This window comes from Lepidochelys kempii, chromosome 6 (assembly GCF_965140265.1).
Source record: "Lepidochelys kempii isolate rLepKem1 chromosome 6, rLepKem1.hap2, whole genome shotgun sequence".
In the NCBI taxonomy this organism is placed as follows: domain Eukaryota; kingdom Metazoa; phylum Chordata; order Testudines; family Cheloniidae; genus Lepidochelys; species Lepidochelys kempii.
Genome location: NC_133261.1, coordinates 53,613,515 through 53,633,045, shown reverse-complemented (window position 1 = coordinate 53,633,045; position 19,531 = coordinate 53,613,515). Strand labels below are relative to the sequence as shown.

The following is a 19,531-nucleotide window of genomic DNA, read 5'->3' as shown; positions in this document are numbered from 1 at the left end:
AGCTGTGAAATGTATCTCAGCAATAACATGACACTTTTTTTCCATTTATTCCTATCGTACAATTTAATCCAACTAATTTACTATTTCAGTTAAAAACAACATCCCATAGAAAACAGAAATATTTGATCTCATTTTTCTTCCCAAGCCCAGCAGAGCAGTCACTCAGTAACTCAGTGAGAGCAGTGTGACTTGTATAAACTGTTTGCATGTAGTTGACAATTTAGGGGACTGGATGTCTTAGAGTCAGACCTAGGTCACAGGTTCAAACCTAGCTGAAGTTGTTAGTAACCAGAACCATATGATGGAGGTTCAGTAGCTTATGGTTGAAGGGCTCAGTTACATTCCATGTGGACACTTGGGCCCATCACAAAAGCCACAATGACACCTTTAATTGCATTTGCAGTAAAAAATCGTCACAGGCTGAATGGGTCCGAAGACTGACAGAACCCTCTCACCCAAAGACATGATTCCTCCAGAACAGAATCATCTTTGGTGAGGGAAATTTGCAGTGCCACATGTGTGGATAAATACAGTCTATACAGGTTGGGAGTGTGGAGGGGCAATTGCCAGAGTGAGGAATTTATGCCACCACTAAAAGGAGAAAGCTAGTCTTTGCAAGAAAACTGCAGGGAGGGGAGGCTGTTCTTGTTATTAAGGCACTGGATTCAGAGTCCAGTGATCTGGATTCAGTCCCCAGATCTACCACCAATTTCCTGTGTGATTGTGGCAAGTCTCTTAGACACTCTGTGCCTCAGCTCTTCATCTGTAAAATGAGAATAGTACTTCCCTAACGCAAAAGGAAGACGCAAAGATATGTTTATGAGGTACTCTGATACTACTGGGATGTATGCCTTAGGAAAGTGTAAACATAAATAAAATACAAAGGATCTCGATTTCCTTCATATCATTTATTTTAAAAAGTCACAAAGTTCTGCAGTAACTTTTGTTCAGTTTCTCATTATTGAGACACCGTATAGCAGCAAAGAGATTTTCTCTGGAGCCATTAGTGGAAAAGGGTGTCACCACTAAACGACATGGTATCACTTTTTCTATAGCCAGGAGAGCTATTAAAATACAAGGAGAGCAGAAACAACTCCCATTAAAATAGACAGAAAGATTCTTCTCCTCAAGGAGTTTAGTACATTAAAAACCAGGTTTCAGCATCTCACCCTGCTAGATTAGGTCACTCCATGTCTCCAGAGTATGTGCACACATGAACAAGGGCGCACACATAGCACAAAGAGTAAAAAGACTTCTCAGTTGCACAATTTAATCTGTACCCCACCCCCCAAACACACATACCTTCTAGCATCTGCAGCAAGTACAGCCAGGAGAGAGTAAAAAACAAATATATTGGAACGGTTAGCAATCTTCTTTAGATAAGTTCTCTTGGCCGCTTTTAGGAAATGCCAACTTTAATAATTAGGAAAGGGCGACCTTCAAATTTCACCTGCTGACTTTCAAGCGATAAAAGGAAAAATCAAATGTATCTAGAGTCTGGCTCTCCAGGAGCAGAGACAGGCCAAAAGGGAAGACCTAACATTTCTAAGAATTTCATTCTATAGAGAAGACGTGTTTTTGGTGCCTCTTCAGACCCCCTTCTTCCCCCGCCTCCCTCATGACTGGCGAGACGTTATAAACATTCTCATTTGTCAATAGCTCCTCAACAATTAGGACTGCTGGTGCTGGAAATCCTGACCAAAACTAATATTATGTGTATTGCCGTAGCACCTAGGAGCCCTAAGTCATGAGCCAGGACCCTATAGCACTAGGCACTGTACAAAGAGAACAAAAAGACAGTCCCTGCCCCCAAAGGGTTTACAGTCTAAGCAAATGAAAGAAGTATAATACAGATTTAAAATCGAACCTCCTTCAGGAATGCTACACTTGGCTGCTTAGCCTTGTAAACGGGACTTAGGGAGAAACCGGAGTGGTGTCACTTATCTACGCAGGTACTGTACATATATGGCCACTCATCACAAAAACATCTGAGACCCAGGGAGACATTTTCAAAGGCACAAATGACAGTTAAAGTCTTCTGATTAAAGTCAGTGGGAATTAGAAATCTTTCATACGCGCCTTTACAAATTTCTCCCCTGGTCTAGACCCAGGATTTGCCCCGGGGACAGCCAGTCATTGGAATAGCTGTGCCAGGGCTATCCCCTGATGCAGACAGGCAAAGCCACTACTTGCAGTGATGGAGCTAAAGCTACTGCAATGACTAAAGAACTAATGACAATAATTGGGACAAATCCTCAGTCTAAACAAGACCCAAGTACAGTCCTGTTGTATCAGTGCTTAAGCACTGTTTAAACTCCACCATAGACAGGCTCCTAACAGCTAGAGAGGACAGGACCAAACAGGATTCAAAACATTGTGCTCTCCCTTAGGTTAGCTAGTTTATCACACTAGTTCCATTTACACAGTTCACTAGGACAAACGTCACTAAGAGCCCATTTGGCCCAAACCTTGGTTTAAAGTTTTTTAAACCTGGTCCGCCAGCAGAGATGGAGACTTAATTGCTGCAGGGAGAGAAGGGAAGCACAAGGGTCCATTAAGCAGGTACTGTAGTTGCATTCCCTCCCCATCTCCCAGACTATATTTTAATCAGGTTTACCTGGACAGGGTAGAATATTGCCTGGAGCGTGGGAAGGGTCTCTGTGAAGAAGTGATCCCAAATTTCAGACAGGATATCAATGCGATCCTCACCTAAAAGCACAGGAATTTGGAGGGAGAAAAACCCTTTAGCAATTAGGATACTACAGTCAGGTTCAAATGTCCCAGTGCTCTTTACCTTTCTAGGTGAGCATCACAAACCTGCCTCATTTAGGGTCTCCTACCCCAAAGCAGAAAAGTCTTGGCAGCTTTAGCTGCATTTTGCTTTGTATTTGTTCTCAGCAAAAAGGTGAGAGGGCATAAATCTATAATCAGAAACTGCTGAGTCCCTCCCAGCTCTAAGAACACAGTTCCCCATGAAATGTAAAACAGCCCAATTAAAGTAAAAGGGTGATGCTGCTCCTTAGGCAATAGGGTCTATCTCCACGGGCCATGTATGTTGCATTTAAAAAGCACCTAATAAACATTAGGCTGATATTCCAGTATGGTCCCACTGAGCAGCTGTGAATGAAGCAGACAGGAGAGAGCCCAGAGGCTGAAGTCAGGGAGTCAATGCTGTACAGGTACCTCTTTAACCAGCTACATTACCTCTGAGATTCTCCCTCCCCAAACATAGATCTAGAAGTCACAGAACTCAGCCACCCACCCACCTGTGTGACAAGCCACAAAGCCATAATGATGAGAGTGCCTCTTCTACTCAGAGAAGTTTTAAACTTGGCAGCTCACAAGGTTCAACTGTTCCCATTGTATCCAACCAGCCCCAACAAAAGCCCCAACTGTCACAAGTTTGGAAATTTAAAATAAATGTAGACCTAAACTCATGCAACCCACAACTCACATGACAAGCACGTAACTTTCATCACAAGGTGATGTATAAATGGTCATGCAATGGGTACATTTGATCATTTAGACGGAATATTTTTTTCTAACTCATGAATAAACTCAATTCACAAAGCTTCTTATGTTTCTAAAAAAAAGTAAGGCTGAGATTTCCAAGCTGCCTAGTGGATGTGAACACCCAATTTCCCATCCCCGACGCCAGTGGTTCTCAACCAGGGGTCCCGGGCCCCCTGGGGAGCAACGAGCAGGTTTCAGGGGGTCTAATGCCAGCCCGTTGGGGCCAAGGGCAGAAAGCCAAAGCCACACCAGGGGGGCTGAAGCCCGGTGCTCCAAGTCCCACCACCTGGGGCTGAAGCCAAAACCTGAGCAACTTAGCTTTGCAGGGCCCCCTTGCTTGCCAATTGCCTTGCTTGCTACCCCCTAACGTCGGCCCTGGCTTTTATCTGCAGAAAACCAGGTGTTGTGGCACAGGTGGACCGTGGAATTTTTATAGCATGTTGGGGGGGGCCTCAGAAAGGAAAAGGTTGAGAACCCCTGCACTAGGCGGCTTTGAAATCTCAGCATTAAACTTGTGTGTAGCAGCTGTATCAGTTCCTCACAGAGGGACTTATATTTAAGTTGCGTCTCACAAGAACATTATTTACCTGTACTGAAATGTTTCAAAATGCAGGAAAATTCCAAAGACTTTGAGTTTTCATGTTTACTGCTGTTTCCCCTAGCATGACTGTAGCATACCTTACTTGTGATATAAGCCATCAGAAAGAGAACGTGCAACCATAGGGCCTGAGTCTGCAAGCTTTACCTCCCCAGAGTAAAGGCCCCATTGACTTCAACGGGTTACAGGATCAGGTCCTATGTCTGCTTTTTAACCCCAACTGCAAGAATACACCAAAAAAATCATCCATCATCCACTGACAGAGCCATGCTTTATTCACACTGTCTGTAATGACAGGGAAGAGAGAAGTGAGACCCCGCTAAGCACTGAAGTGGACGGAGATTAAAGATAATCTAGGTATGGCCCAACCTAACCAAATACTTTGCTTTAGTTTTCAATAAGGGTAATGAGGAGCGTGGGGGCTGTGTCAGGGTGGCTAATGCGAAGGAGGATATGAAAGTAGAAATTACCACATCCAAGGTGGAAGCCATTCTCAAACAGTTTAATAGAACCAAATCGGAGGACCCAGATAATCTCCATTCAAGAATATTAAAGGAACTGGCACATGAAACTGCAAACCCAATAGCAAGAATTTGTAATGAATCTGTAAACATGCGGGTAGTACCCTATGCCTGGAGAATTGCAAACATAAAGTATCTTTATTTATGAACGGGGAATAAAAGTGATCTGGCAAACTACAGGCCCATTATTTTTACCTCAATTGTTTGCAAGGTCTTATAACAAATTTTGAAAGACAGAGTAGTTAAGGACATAGAGGTAAACAGTAATTGGGATAAAATACTAAATGTTTTTACAAAAAGTAGATCATGCCACACCACCTTGATCTCCTTCTTTGAGAAGATAATGGATTTTTTAGATAAAGGAAATGCAGTAAAGATTTCGGTACAGTTCCACATGGGAAATTGTTAGTTAAACTGAAGAAAATGGGGATTAAAATGACAATCAAAAAGTGGGAGGAAACTGGTTTAAGGGGAGACTACAAGGTCATGATGAAAGGTGAACTATCAGGCTGGAGGGAGGTTACTAGTAGAGTTACTCATTGATCAGTCTTGGGACCAATCTTGTTTAACATTTACATTAAATGACTTTGGCACAAAAAGTAGAAATGTGCTCATAAAATTTGTGGATGACACAAAGTTGAGAGGTATTGCCAGTACAGAGGAGGACAGGACTATCATACAAGAAGATTTGGACAACCTTGAAAACTGAACTAATAGGAATGGGATGAAATTTAATACTGCAATAGTGAATTTAGGGACTACCACAAGAATTTTTGCTATAAGCTGAGGATGTAACAGTTGAAAGCGAAAGAGGAGGAGAAAGACCTGGGTGTATAAGCCACCAATGTAATGCAACCATGAAAAAGACCAATGTAATCCTAGGATGCATTAGGTAAGGTATTTCCAGTACAGATAGAGAAGTGTTATTACCATTATATAAGGTAGTGGTGAGACCTCACCTGGAATACTGTGAGCAGCTCTGGTCTGCCGTGTTTAAGAAAGATTAATTCAAACTGGAACAGGTGTAGAGAAGGGCTACTAGGATGATCTGAGGAATGGAGAACTTGCTTAATGAGAGGAGACTTAAGAAGTTAGGCTTGTTTAGCCTAACAAAAAGGAGGCTGAGGGAAGATATGATTGCTCTTTATAAATACGTCAGAGGGAAACACCAGGGAGGGAGAGGAGTTACTTAAGTTAAGGGCCAATGTTGGCACAAGAACAAAGGTATATAAACTGGCCATCAATAAGTTTTAGCTTGAAACTAGACATAGGTCATGTCTACACTACCAAACTTACAGCAGCACAGCTGTATTGATGCAGCTGCACTACTGTAAGATCGCTCATGTAGCCGCCCTATGCCAATGGGAGAGAGGTCTCCTGTCGACATAATTAAACTACCTAAACGAGCAGCAGTAGCTGTGTCAGCGGGAGAAGCTCTCCTGCCAGCATAGCACTGTGCACATAAGCTTTTATGCCAGCAAAATTTATGTCGCTCAAAGCAACATAAGTTTTGCTGACATAAGTGGCAGTGTAGACATGACCAAAGGGTTCTAACTATCAGAAGAGTGAAGTTTTGAATCAGCTTTCCAAGAGGAGTAGTGGGGGCAAAAAACCTAACTTTTTTTCAAGTTTGATAAAAGGGATAGTATGATGAATTGCCTACAATGGCATGCGGGCCATGTGTGACTGCTATTAGCAAATATCTGCAACGGCCAGAGATGGGATGCTAGACGGTGAGGGCTCTAAGTTATTACAGAGAATTCTGTCCCAGGTGTCTCTCTGGTGGGTCTTTCCCACATGCTCAGGGTCTAATAGCCATGTTTGGGGTCGGGAAGGAATTCCCCCCCAGGTCAGATTGGCAGACTCCGGAGGTAGGGGTGACGGGATGTTTGCCTCCCTGTCAGCATGGGGCACAGGTCACTTGCAGGTTTGAACTAGAGTTAACAGTAGATTCTCTATAACTTGAAGTCTTTAAATTAGGATTTGAGGACACCAGTAATTCAGCCAAAAGTTTTGGGCCTAATACAGGAGTGGGTCGGTGAGGGTCTGTGGCCTGTGATTAACAGGAGATCAGACTAGATGATCATGATGGTCCTTTCTGGATAGGTTTTAGGATCCCGCTCCTACCTGTCTCAGGCCTGAGCTGTTGCAGTGTGTGGGGATGGAAATAAAAAGAAAGGTAATCTTTAGGATGGGGAAGTGGTGTATTTGTGCAAGAGGTCATAAATCCTACAGAAATCTGAAGTGCTGCATTAAGAGCAGAAGTTTTGATTAAGAAAAACATGCGCTAAAAACATTGCTGCTCTTTGCAGCACGGGCATTACTTCGACTCAGAGCTGGGAAAGGAGCTCCCTTTTTGGAAGTCAAAGCTAACTGGGAAGTGGGCACACGTGGCTCTTGTTAAAGTGACCGCAAGCCAGATTCTCTGGAACAAAGCAATAAGTTCATGAAAGAACGAGGAAGAAAAAAAAATCAATGCTTGGAAATTCCATGAATCATCTGGCTCCTAACTGCATCACTGTGGCCCTATAAGCACCGTGTTTACAATGCCACTTCAGACAAATGTAAAGGCAGCAGGAAGGCCCTTGTCTGTCTAGCTGGAACATCTTTCCCAAGCAATCAGCAGCCACATGCTGACACCTTTGTTTCATTTTAACATGATGATGGATGACTCACAAACCCACTGCCAACAAGACCTGCATGTTTTAATCTGAATCACAAATTGGGACAGTTTTACAAGGGTTTTTTTGTCTGTTTGTTTGTTTTAGAGTTTAGTTAACTGGTCAGTGTTTGTTCTTTAGAACGCTGAGGGGTTGGTAACAGCACGATAGAGACCCCTGTTCAGGATACTGAGCGGAGCACATCCTTGGGGCTAGTCTACACTAACAGTGCTATAGCCGCGCAGCTGCACCAATGTAGCTGAAGCTCGCCCGGTAAAGACACCCTATGCCAGTGGGAAAGACTTCTCCCCTGGACATAATAAAACCACCTCTGCAAGTAGCAATGTCATCAGGAGAAGCTCTCCCACCAGCATAGTGCTGTCCACACCAGCATCTAGGTTGGTGTAACTTACATCATTCAGGAGGTGGCTTATTCACATCCCTTAGCGGCGTGAGTTATACTGACATAAGTGGTCGTGTGTACAAGACCTGAGATATAGTGTGCAGACTCCATTCCTCCCGTATTCTCCTGTACAGGACTGCACCCAACAAGTGGGCAGTAAGCCAAATGGAAGGTGGCCCCTGTAAGGAGGAGGTTAGCAAATCCTGCGGCTCCTGCACACTGGGATTACCGAGCTGCTAACTGGTAACACATGGGTTGAGATATCAGCTTCAAAGAAAGCAGTGCTAAGGAATCCAGCGGTGCAAGAGTGTGTGCCTTAATTGGCATTTAATGACCCAGAAAAAGCGGGTCAATGGGGAAGCTGGCTTGGATCAGAGGCTACAAAACTGGGTCAGCAAATGGCAATCTAGTTTTCATGAGACAGAGCTGCACAAGTTGATTAGGCAAACCTAATAAAAGTGACTTATTACCAAAGATCAACCATAACAGCCACTGTCCCACTATTCTTCCCCCACCAGACCTTCAGAAGCAACTGGAGCATGACACTGTGGGGCCATAGTTTGAATGACCACTAGCTCTTCACATATGGAGAGTTTGAGGCCTGATGGGGTTTCATCCCCATCCCAGTGAAACACACACTCATTCTAGTACATTTGTTGAGGGCTTTCAACAGAACAAAGCTATGATACTAGTGGTACCAAGGTTGTGGTCACAAGATCATGAGTCCAGGCCTTTCTGCACAGTTTCAAAGCATCTTAAGAAATAAGGCAAAAGCCTGTCGGGGCTTACCACTGTTTTAAACCAAGGAAGCAGGATTCATATCAAGGATTGGCACCATTTGGAAACTGGGTTTAAATTACACTGCAGAACCATGTGTGAGCCTTCCTGGTGAAGAGAGAGGCTGATGGAAAAGCCTCAGTCATGCTTTTGACTCAACAAGATCCAACATCCCTCAAGTAACATACGGGCTGGAGTACAATGTAGTTCCCAGAGGAGTTGCATGGATGTGTTAAACCCGTTCAGCTGTATGTTAGCCTGAACTGGGCTTAGTCAGTGCATGTGATCTCAGTTGCATATAAGAGGCCTTAGAATTTCCCGTCATATGAATCATTCGGAGATGATGGGCTTATGACAGATGCATCTCAGCTGTCCAAACATCAAAAGCTGACTCACAAGGGCCCTCCAGGACCCCATTCCAAAACAGTCTCTCTGTACTTGCCTTCGCACAGCTTAACCTTCTCCTCTATAAACAGCAAGCCCTTCGCAAGGAGCTGGTTCTGCCAAGAGAGAAGAGAGAGACATGCATTTGCTTTCCCCAAGAATTAAAATGAACTGAAGACAGAGTTTTATTGCTGTTATTTGCTTGACATGCAGGTGTCCAAAGTTCAGTCAGAGCACCCCCAGCCCTAACCATGGACTTTGCCACGTTAAGAATCTCACACAGGGTATTAACCCATACCTAGCCTACAACTATTTTTTCCAGCACAACAGGGTGCAGCAGATACATAGACCATTTCACAAAACAACTGGACTTCCAGGTGAACTGAAGGATGAGCTTGTTTTAGGCCACAAGACTGGGAGTCAGGAGAATCAGGTAGGTCTCTTCCGGGGACTGCCACAGCCTTTCCATGTGCCCTTGGAACAAGCCATTTAGGGCAGATTTATCCAAGTATTTAGGCAAGTAAAGATACAGCTCGGCACCTGATAGAATTTACAAAGGTGCCTAATCTGCTCAGGCACTTCTGTAAATCCCAGTAAGCACCTAGCTGCATCTTTAAGTGCCTAAATGCCTTTGTAAATCCACCCTTAGACTGTCTGTGGCTCAGTTTCCCCATCTGTAAAAAGGGTTAATAACACTTACCGACCTGCTACCACTGTTGTGGGAAGAAAATCAGTTATTGTGAAATGATCTGAGATTCTTGCGTGGAAGAGCTAGAGACGGGTAATGTACATATTCCTATCTCAGAAAGGTTGGACCCCACCACAGGCAGTGCATCAATAGGGAATGTGCCTCCTGCTCATGGGAAATGCTGTACCATGAGAGAGAAATGGATATTCAGGGGGTATCTCTCTCTCCCACAGTGCAGAGTGTGGTATCTACCAGGTTGTTGTTTCTTTTCATTGTCATATCCCCGAGACTCGCCTATTCTGAACAGGTAATTGTGTAGGAGTCACAATCTTCGTCCCCTATTTTCCTTTAACCAACGGGGAAGTGAGCTGTAGCTCACGAAAGCTTACGCTCAAATAAATTGGTTAGTCTCTAAGGTGCCACAAGTCCTCCTTTTCTTTTTGCAAAGACAGACTAACACAGCTGCTACTCTGAAACCAAACAATATTCTGTAACACAGAAGCAGCCTTTAGATTAGCAGGAGTCCCAGGCCTCCATAGCACATAATCATGCCTACGCTGCCACTTTGAATGCCTGAAAAACTGTTGCATCCATGATAGTGGCAGACCCGGTGCCAGCTCATGCCAAGGTCCCAAGGCCTCAGCTGAACACTGAACAATACAGAGCTGGAAACCAGTCTGACTCACCTGTGTCCTAGTATTGTCAAAACTGGTATGAGACTTATAAACCTGTGTTTAGCATTTAGACTTCATGGAATGCATGTAGGTTGCTGTATGCATTTATCTCACCGATAATGTCTGTATCCCATGTTATAAGATAATATTTAAGTGCTTGCACTGCAAAGGAACAGTCAGAAAAGAAGTATTACCAAGTGTGAAACGCTAGTTTGCCACAGGAGGTGTTATCTCCTGCCCAACAAAGGGAGGCCCACAGACAGCAGGCAAAGCATCGTGGAACATCGGAGAACAAAAGACTTTGTTGTTTGCCCCCACACACATACACCCATGAAGAGGAAAAGGACTCATCCCATCAGGTTGAACTCTGCTGCTTGGACTCTGAGAAGCAAGGATTACTAAGCATAAGCAAAGGTGTTTTGCCTGGGTAGCCCTAAAGGACATATAGAGCTTGCCCATTATAGAAGCTTCTACCATCTTTTGAAATCCAAGACTGTAACTTGCGTGTGTGTGTATACGTTTATCTTCTTTAATCTTGTAAATAACTAATTTATTTTTCTTAGCTAACAAATCTTTAGTTAGTTTATTATAGGATTGGCTACAAGTGTTGTCTTTGGTATAAGATCTAAAGTGCAATTGACCTGGGGCAGGTGACAGGTCCTTTGGGACTGGGAGTAACCTGAATATTAGTGTGATTGTTGGTGTAAGAGACATTCTATGTGCACGCACTAGACTTAAGAATTTATCCATGTAGGTGAGTGTGTGTGTGAGTAGAATCTGACCCCTCAATGTTGCCAAGGTCAGCAAAACCCTCAAGTTCTCAGTTCGGCAAATCAGTCATTGAATTCAAAACAGCAAAAGGCTCCTTCTGCCCTGGAATCTTCTGCAATTAAAGCACTTTAGCACTTACATGCTACATTGATAGGTGCCCTAGAAATACCTGAGATTAAAAAGTGACCTTCTTCCCTTGGCATCTTTACTTTCATCTGAAATCTTGGCAAAGAGCATTTAAGAAAGAGAACAGCTCCAGTAACTTGATTTGGGGCCATCCAATACACAATTCACCCACTAGAAGGGTTCCCCAAATATACATAAAGGGCCAAAATCTGCCTTCAAGTCAATGATGTTGCATGGAAGGCAAGTCAAGACAGAATTTGTTTCAAGGTATATACATATGATAGAGCCAGAGATGATTAAGGCATTTGGACTGAACGGCATATATGGGAGCTGTAATGTGGATGGAGTGCTGGCTATTGCTGCCATTCTAAAACCGTGTTATTTGAACCTGTTCAAAGCAGGTTTAATTATTCCAGTACTTTACCAAAGTTTCCAACACTGGGGGAATTGGTGGCACAGAAAGGGCCAACGATATCATCAGAGATCAGAAATTCAAGCTGTCAAACTGGAAGCCATTCTCACAATGCCAAGAGCAGCTATTCTGCAATCATAGACTTGCCAGCACATTGCTTTTTCCTGTTGGCATCCACAACCTTTTAACTAAGGTTAACTCATTTGTGCCTCATTTGCAAGCAAATTAAGGAATTCAAATGCATAGGCCCTTAGGGCTCCATTCCCCACACACTAGCCCCTGCACATAGGAAATTTCACATCCCTGGAACAAACAAGCGGAGCTACCCAGATCAGTGTGGATATTACCGTGTTAGGGGACTAGATAACAGCACTTTAGTCCACAGACACAATTTATAGTTTGGGCATACATCATAGATGGCACTGTGTTTCTGCATCACACTACAGCCCTGCAAAGGTCAAAGGTTTTTGCATGATTTGGAAATGCAGTTACAACATGCTTTTTAGCAGGGTCAGATAACACAGTGCTTCGAATGCCAGCAGCAGATGTCACCCCATCCATGCTGCAGCTCCAAAGGTTGCTAAATAGGGTTAGTCAAGCATTTTCCGCTAAAACTTTTTTCCAATGGAAAATTTGGGGTTTGTGAGGACAGGTCTACACTTAAACCACTTCAGTGAAGTCGTTAGTACACCGACAGGAAAGCCTCTCCCATCAGCATAGTTAATTCACCTCCACGAAAGGCAGCAGCTATGTTGATGGGAGAAGCCCGCCTGTCGACATGGCAGCGTCTACACTGAGGGCTAGATCAGTATAAGTGTGCTGCTCAGAGGTGTGGATTTTTCAAATCCCTGAGCGATGTAGTTATGTCAATGTACATTTGTACTGTAGACATGGCCCTACTAAACTAAGGTTTTTGCAAACAGGGTCTGCTTTCTGTGAAAAATTTCAACTTTCTGATTTTGTTTTTTTTTCACAAAACGTCTAATGTTTCTGCAGAAAATCCCACCCCCTATTTTCCAACCTGCTCTATAGTGGAGACGAACCTTGTGTCTACAAAGCTTCAGGCTTCCTATATTGCAAATGCTGGTGAAGCTTTAATTGTCTCAAAGTTTCCCAAGGGTGAAGACAGGTCCTTTGAGAGACACATTCACTTGTCTGGGTACATCACTAAAGATTTTGGATGCAGTTGTAGCCATGTTGGGCCCAGGATCTGTGAGATACAAGGTGGGTGAGGTAATATCTTTTATTGTACCAACTTCTGTTGGTGACAGACACACAAGCTTTCGAGTCACACAGAGCCAGGGCACTGGAATGGGTAGGGGAAGCACAGGGCCATGGACCCATCATTTTTTACCAACCATAAGGGCAAGCAATGTGGGGGAGGGGCAGTGAGGAGCGAGTGGAGGCAAGGTCTCGGTGGGCGGGGGGAGTGGCGGTACAAGGGCGGAGCTCCCAGGGGAAGAGGCGGCAAGGGGGAGGCAGGGCCACAGTTTGGGCACTGGAGGGTGGGGGGTGCCGCAGCAGGGCTTCTGGGGGAAGGGAGCTTCCATCGCTCCTGCACAGAGCTCTTCTATAGGTCTGGGAAAGGTACTGAGAGTATCACAGCTAAATACAAGATTGAACAGATAGTTAAGTATAGGTAGTTAGCACATATTCTAAGGGACAACTCAAGGTGAAGTGACACAGAAGTTGGTCCAATAAAAGATATTACCTCACCCACCTCATCTCTCTACAGATTTTGGACTCATTTAGCAGAACAGGTTTTTCTGTTCATTAGTCCAGGAGCTGCTTTGCTTTACTGCCAAAAGACACCAAGATTGGAAACAGATTAAATTTAAGCTTCCTCCTCGCAAGATCAAGCACTCAGCCAGATACATTTGCATTTTAAAAAAATCCAACAGTGTAGTTTGCTGAGGAATGAATACACTCTAACAAACACAGAATGAAGCAAAGGTTTGCACCAGACCTTATCTAGATTACATGTCTCATTACTGCTTTATCCCTGGTTGCTATAGGCAACATAGAGGGATATAGCCTAGGGGAAAATAAACTGATACAGTTACAAGCAGGAGCAGATAAAGCCTCACACACCAAGCAAGCTTGAAGGACACAAATCTATATGAAAGGGAGTTACATTGCCCACCTTCTTCCCTTTGCTATTACAGGAGAATTGTATGCTTGGGTAAGAGATTATTCCCCTTCTGAGTCAACTTTCTCCTGGATCCCATAGTGAAATCTTAACCTTACAGTCATGGCATCACAAGTTGCTGTAGGTCTAGTGATGGGTGCCACAAACATTGTATTACTACTTCACTGTGGGAAGAGGAGATGCCTGGAAAGGAACAAGGCCCTGGATTAACCCCCAAACAGTTAGCAAACATGGCCCAAGTAAGTTAGGGAAGGTGTGTGTTTGATAGCAGATACAAACAAATGGATTTATGAAGTCTGATAGGATAAGAACTCCTATGTTTTTATAATGCATATAAAATCACAGTATCTTTGTTACAGGTCTATGGCTGGAAGGAGCATCGGAGAGGGCCAAGAATCCCAGCCGAGTCAACTCAGGTCTTTCTCCTCGAGGAAGATGAGCACAATATATTTTCCAGTGGCTGAGAAAGAGAGAGAGAGCACGCACACACATGTGTGTGGAGGGAGCAGGCATGTGGCAGGGGGGCTCTTTTGGAAAAAGCCTCAAACACTGAGTCCTGTCTGCTCTGTATGGACATTGTTAGACTAGAAAGTTCCCAAAGGGAGTCACATGCCCATCAGTAAAATGAAGTCACTTGGTGGGTGACACCTTCTTTGACCTAGTGACAAAGCATGGAAGTTTTTTCTTCTAGAGGAAAATGAAGCAAACTTCTCCAGTTGTATCTGGAGGGTGAATTTTAAGTAGGCAGAATGCAATTACCTGAGCTGGAAATTGGCTAGGATGCTACAGTTAACACCCAACTCTTATGAAAAGCATTAGGGGAATCTTTAGCCATTACAAGCAGTTTCACATCTTGTCTGGAAGATGGATATGCCTCTGGCCACACACACACAAAATCAGAAACAACTTCAGGATTCTTTTCCCTTCACATTTCAGCACTAGAGATGTCCTATATTTCTAAAAAAATATACTTACCAAGGACAAACAACTGTTCAAAATGAAAGTCTCATTTCCATATCAAACTCAAAAAATTGTGCCTGTTTCACTGAATTTTTTTACATCGTATTTCATAATTTCTTTAGCTCAATAGAAGCTCCATCTCTGATCAATTTGCACAGGTCTTGCTTTGAACATGTAGCTCTTGCATCAAATTTTGCAAGGAAACTGACATTTGAGGGACACAAATGTCATCTAAAATTGTGTGCCCAGAAAGACATTGCCAGTTCTGTACAGCTCCAGATTATAGATGCACATCTTCCAACTTGTAGGAGTTGCTTTAAAACCACAATTGGGCTTTAGCTGCAGAGTTCATCCTGAAACTCCCCAAAATTTAGCTAGGTGGATGGATATGGGAGTTTATTTTGGCCCAACAGACAGAATAAACCACAATATTCAGAAGCACAAGAGAGACCTGTGACATAGCAGGGCACAATCCAGACTATTTGGGAGCTGTGTCACCCCTGCCCTGCAACCCTGGGAACCTTATAATGCCTTGCAGTAGTAGATGCTCCCACCTGGGCCACTCACAAACAACCTTCCAGCATGTAAGCCACACCAGAGTGTCTGTGTGTAACTGCACAGCTGCACCCTGGCTCTCACCAGCAGCTGCACCCTGACTCTCACCAGCCTGGGTTATGCTGCAGGGTGACCCTAACACACCCCTAGTCCCAGACCTTCCCCCAGAAATGTATATCCTGTACTGGCCAGCTCTCTCCTGAATAGTACAAATATATTAAGTCTGTTATTCCTATAAGGAAATAATATGCCATCTTCTTATTTTAAACTGTGTACCCAGACCTCCAACTTCAACACAATGGATTAGATAAAAAGTTAAACAAGTGTATTAAGTACAAATAAAGAGATTTTAAGTGAGTACAAGTAATGAGGAATAAAAGTCAGAAATGGGTGCAAGAAAAATAAAGGTAAAGTGCTTACTAGTATCTACGTAAGAAACTATCTTAGCTGCAAAGTAAACTTTCTCACCACTTGCTTCCAGCAAGGTTACTGATCAAACTCTTTAGGGGACCAAAGTCCAACAGCTGTTTCCTTTGGTCTTAGATGCACAGAATGATTTGGGCAGGGAGAGGGAGTGGGGTGCCTTGGGGTGTTTGTCCCTTCTTTTTACTGTTTCAGTCCCCCTCTTGAAAAAACATTTCTAGCTGAGACCCAGGAGACAAAGACTCTATGTGGAAGGATGTTCCCTGAAGGTTTTTTCACCCATTTGAACTTCCTTTGTTTTCACTTCCTGCCTGACTCTGTTTACTGCTTAAATGCAAATTAAGGCAAGCTCACATTCCTTCCTTTGTTTAGAACAGATCTGACTTCTGCTTGGGCAGGGCAGTGGGGTTTGGAACATGTGTTAACAACACCATACAGGGAAATCTTGTAACTTCACATACAATGTTGCCACACATATTTTACCAGGACAATACTGACTAGCAAATTATGAGTTTTCAAACAATACCTTACAAGGCAAACCTTGTACAAAGATTATTACAATAGTGCGTAGGGTATGAATACAAGGGTGTATTCTGTCACACTTTTCACCTTTGTATGTCACAATGCCTCAAAAATACAAAGCAGTTCCGATCTAGGGGGCTTGGTCAAGCCTTAAACTACTTTTAACGTAAAGAAATCAGAGGAAAGCTTTACGGGCACACAAAGCGAGAAAGTGACTGAGGCCACGTCTGCACTACGAGCACAGCTACGGCGCCATAACCATGCCACTGCAGCACCCTAGCATGGACATTTCCTACAATGGGTTGTTCCATCGCTGTAGGAACTCCACTTCCCCAAGTGACAGTAGCTAAGTCAACGGAAGCATTTTTCGGTCAGCATAGCTGCATCTACATCAGGGGTTAGATTGGCATAGCTAGGGTGCTCAGAGGTGTGAATTTTTCAGATCCCTGAGTGCTGTAGCTATGTTGACCTAACATTTTGACATGTGAACCAGGCCTGAGTGTGAGTGAATAGGACAGAGTGCGTGCCAGGCAGAGTTACAGCCATTCACAAAGAGGGTGTTACTGTAAGAATCCAGCCCACAATGTTTCAGTGTTACTGCAACTACAGGGAAACCAGACAACACTCCTGCCCACATGCGGTTGCAATTCAGAGTAAAGTGACTAGGCAGGGCCCACAGTTTCATGTAAATTGTAATGGTAACAACTAAAATTCAGAGTCCCTGCTGGTGAATCAGTCAGTTCCACAAAGGAGCTTTGGGCCAGCCCTGCGAGGTGGTGAACACCTTCCACAATCACCTGCACCATGCAGGACTGGGCCCTCTAGTAGAATCATATCCTACACACAGCCCATTAGGGCTGCTCTGCCTATTAAGCCCTTCCAAGTTCAGAGGATGGACCAATCCTAAGGAGTCTCTGGTGGAGCTGTCCTCCTAAGAGCCCAGCAGGGAAAGTGCCAGGTGCAGGGGAAATGTTATTAGTCCTCTGGCTCAGCTCCTCAAGGCTTTAGCCTTATTCAGTTTTAACCCAATAGGCTGGATGTGGGGTATAGAATCATAGAATAGAATAGGGTAAAGGGGCCATCGCCATCAGCAGGTGAAAAAGAGGATTTGAGCTACAGAACATTTGGGCTAAAATCATCATCTTCTTCTTCTTCTTCCAAGAACTGGGGGGGTTAGGGGGGAGGGGATAGAAGAGGAGACTTTTTTCTAAGCACACTCTATCATGAATTTGTCTATTTTCTTTGAAAATCTGGACACCCTAGTGGGATTTAGCTATCCCATATATTGATTATTTGCAAAGCTCTGTATATATCTCAGCAAACTGGACCTAAACTCTGGGTCAAGGTCTCTGGATTCTGCAACTCTCTGATGCCACAGGCTTGAAAATTCAGCAGCAGCTTCATTTCAATTTTAAGAAATTGAGGTTTTGATTAAATTAAATATGAGAATACAATCAGTACAGAATCCTATTACTGATTTTGATATCAAAGTCAATATATTTTATGTTGTCTCTGTGCTTTCAGTACACCACAGTTTTGTACTGCATGTAGATGTTGGAGGAAGCTGGAGGTTTTGGCAGCTGGGCAAAGAACAGCTTGGGTTTCCACACCTCAGGAGTCAGTTTGGGGTAAGCACATTAGCTGGGTATTCTGGCAAAAGCAGTCAGCAGATAAATACTTAACATTTACATTTTCCATCTCTGGATTTGAGTGTTAACAACCCACTGGAATGTGAGAAGGAGCAGTTCACCCCAGCCAAAGCTATCATTTCAGGCTGCCTGCAGATTCAGGTACATAATGTATCAATATGTCAATCTGCAATAGGTTTACATTTTTAAAGGCTTTCATCATGTGTATGAGGGCTAGATTATAACTGAAAATGTGGATTCAGAAACATTCAGCACAGGGTAGATCCTGCAGAAAATCAGAAGCAGTAGAATATACTGGGCACTGGTTATTTGGTCTTTAAAAGCTCAAAAGTCACTTTCAGTAACATTGCTTATATCTCCTCTAAAGTTACTAAGGCAGCAGATTAGTAACACAAACCTCCTTCAGAATCAAACATTTGAATTTCCACGGAGATCTTTATATGAGTGGGTGCATTAGTCTGTTATACTATGGTTTTGTTTAACTACAAGACAGACTTGATAACACTGGGGCCATGGGGATTTTGAAGATAAAATCTCCCTAGACTTCATTAGGACAATCTAAGAAATATGAAGATACCTACTAGCTCATTCCATTCTTGATGATTCCATGCAGTGTAAGAACTGGAAATTTCCATGAGTGCTGGTGAAAATTACTTCTGAGCAACCAATTCAAGTGACTCACAAAGTCAGCTTTGTCTTAGCATCTGAACTATGTTCCATGGAAAAGTTCTTAAGCTTCAGTGGTTGAAACAATTCTTTAAAAAATAATGTAAGAGCCAGCACTCAATCTATGGAAAATGTGATTTGAAAATTCTTAGCACTCACTAATAGTGTAGTGTACTCTGTAATGTAACAGGACAAAAATATTAAAGGAGTTTTATAATTTTCAAACTTTGGAAGATTCAAGTACAGTAACTCCTCACTTAACGTTGTCCCGGTTAACGTTGTTTCGTTGCTGATCAGTTAGGGAACATGCTCCTTTAAAGTTGCGCAATGCTCCCTTATAATGTTGTTTGGCAGCCGCCTGCTTTGTCCACTGCTTGCAGAAAGAGCAGCCCTTTAGAGCTAGCTCATGGGGGCTTGGAACCAGGTTGGACCAGCAGCCCCCCATCAGCTCCCCGTTCCCCTAAGTTCCCTGTGCTGCAGCCGCCCAGCAGGCTATCAATTGCCCGCAGTTCAGCTGTCCCTCCCCCCACTGCCATGTGCTGCTCCTGCCCTCTGCCTTGGAGCTGCTCCCTGAGCCTCCTGCTTGCTGTGCAGGTGGGGCGGGGGAGAAAAGGGGAGCTAATGTCAGGGTGTCCCCTCCCCCCTGCTCCTGCCCCCCGCTTACCATTTCTCCATAGAGCAGGGCAGACGGGACACAACAGGGCTCAGGAGTTGGGAGCTTGCTGGCCGCAGCTGCGGTCTCAACTTCCTGATCTACTTAAAAAGGCAATGTACTTCGAGTGCGGTCAGCGAACTTAAAAGGACAATGTGCATCTCTCTCTCTCACACACACAGGGTGTGTGTCTCTGTCTGCCATGCTGTCTCCCCTCTCCCCATTTGTGCTGTCTTATAGAGTGTGCGGCTACATTAACAACAGCTCACCCGAACGCTAGTTCATCTTTTAGCAGTAAGACATTCCCTGGGAAATATCCCACCCTCTTCCACCCTCTAACTTCACCACCTCAACCAAGCTTCACAATCATCATTGCTGTGTACAGTATTAAATTGTTTAAAACTTATACTGTCTCTGTGTGTGTGTGT

General features: G+C 43.8%; 1 protein-coding gene across 8 annotated transcripts in view; it reads right to left on the bottom strand.

The window, feature by feature from the left end:
* Nucleotides 1–19,531, bottom strand: part of PRR5L (proline rich 5 like) — an 86,637-nt gene that overhangs the window by 20,620 nt on the left and 46,486 nt on the right. For 7 of the 8 annotated variants that reach the window (XM_073347995.1, XM_073347996.1, XM_073348001.1 and 4 more), the window contains 2 exons: nt 8,915–8,972; nt 2,618–2,709 (listed from right to left, as the gene is read on the bottom strand). The exons of the other annotated variant lie outside the window; for it this stretch is intronic. In XM_073347995.1, coding sequence (XP_073204096.1) covers nt 2,618–2,709; nt 8,915–8,972 — 150 coding nt within the window. The remainder of the gene's footprint in view (nt 1–2,617; nt 2,710–8,914; nt 8,973–19,531) is intronic. 8 annotated transcript variants of the gene reach the window in all.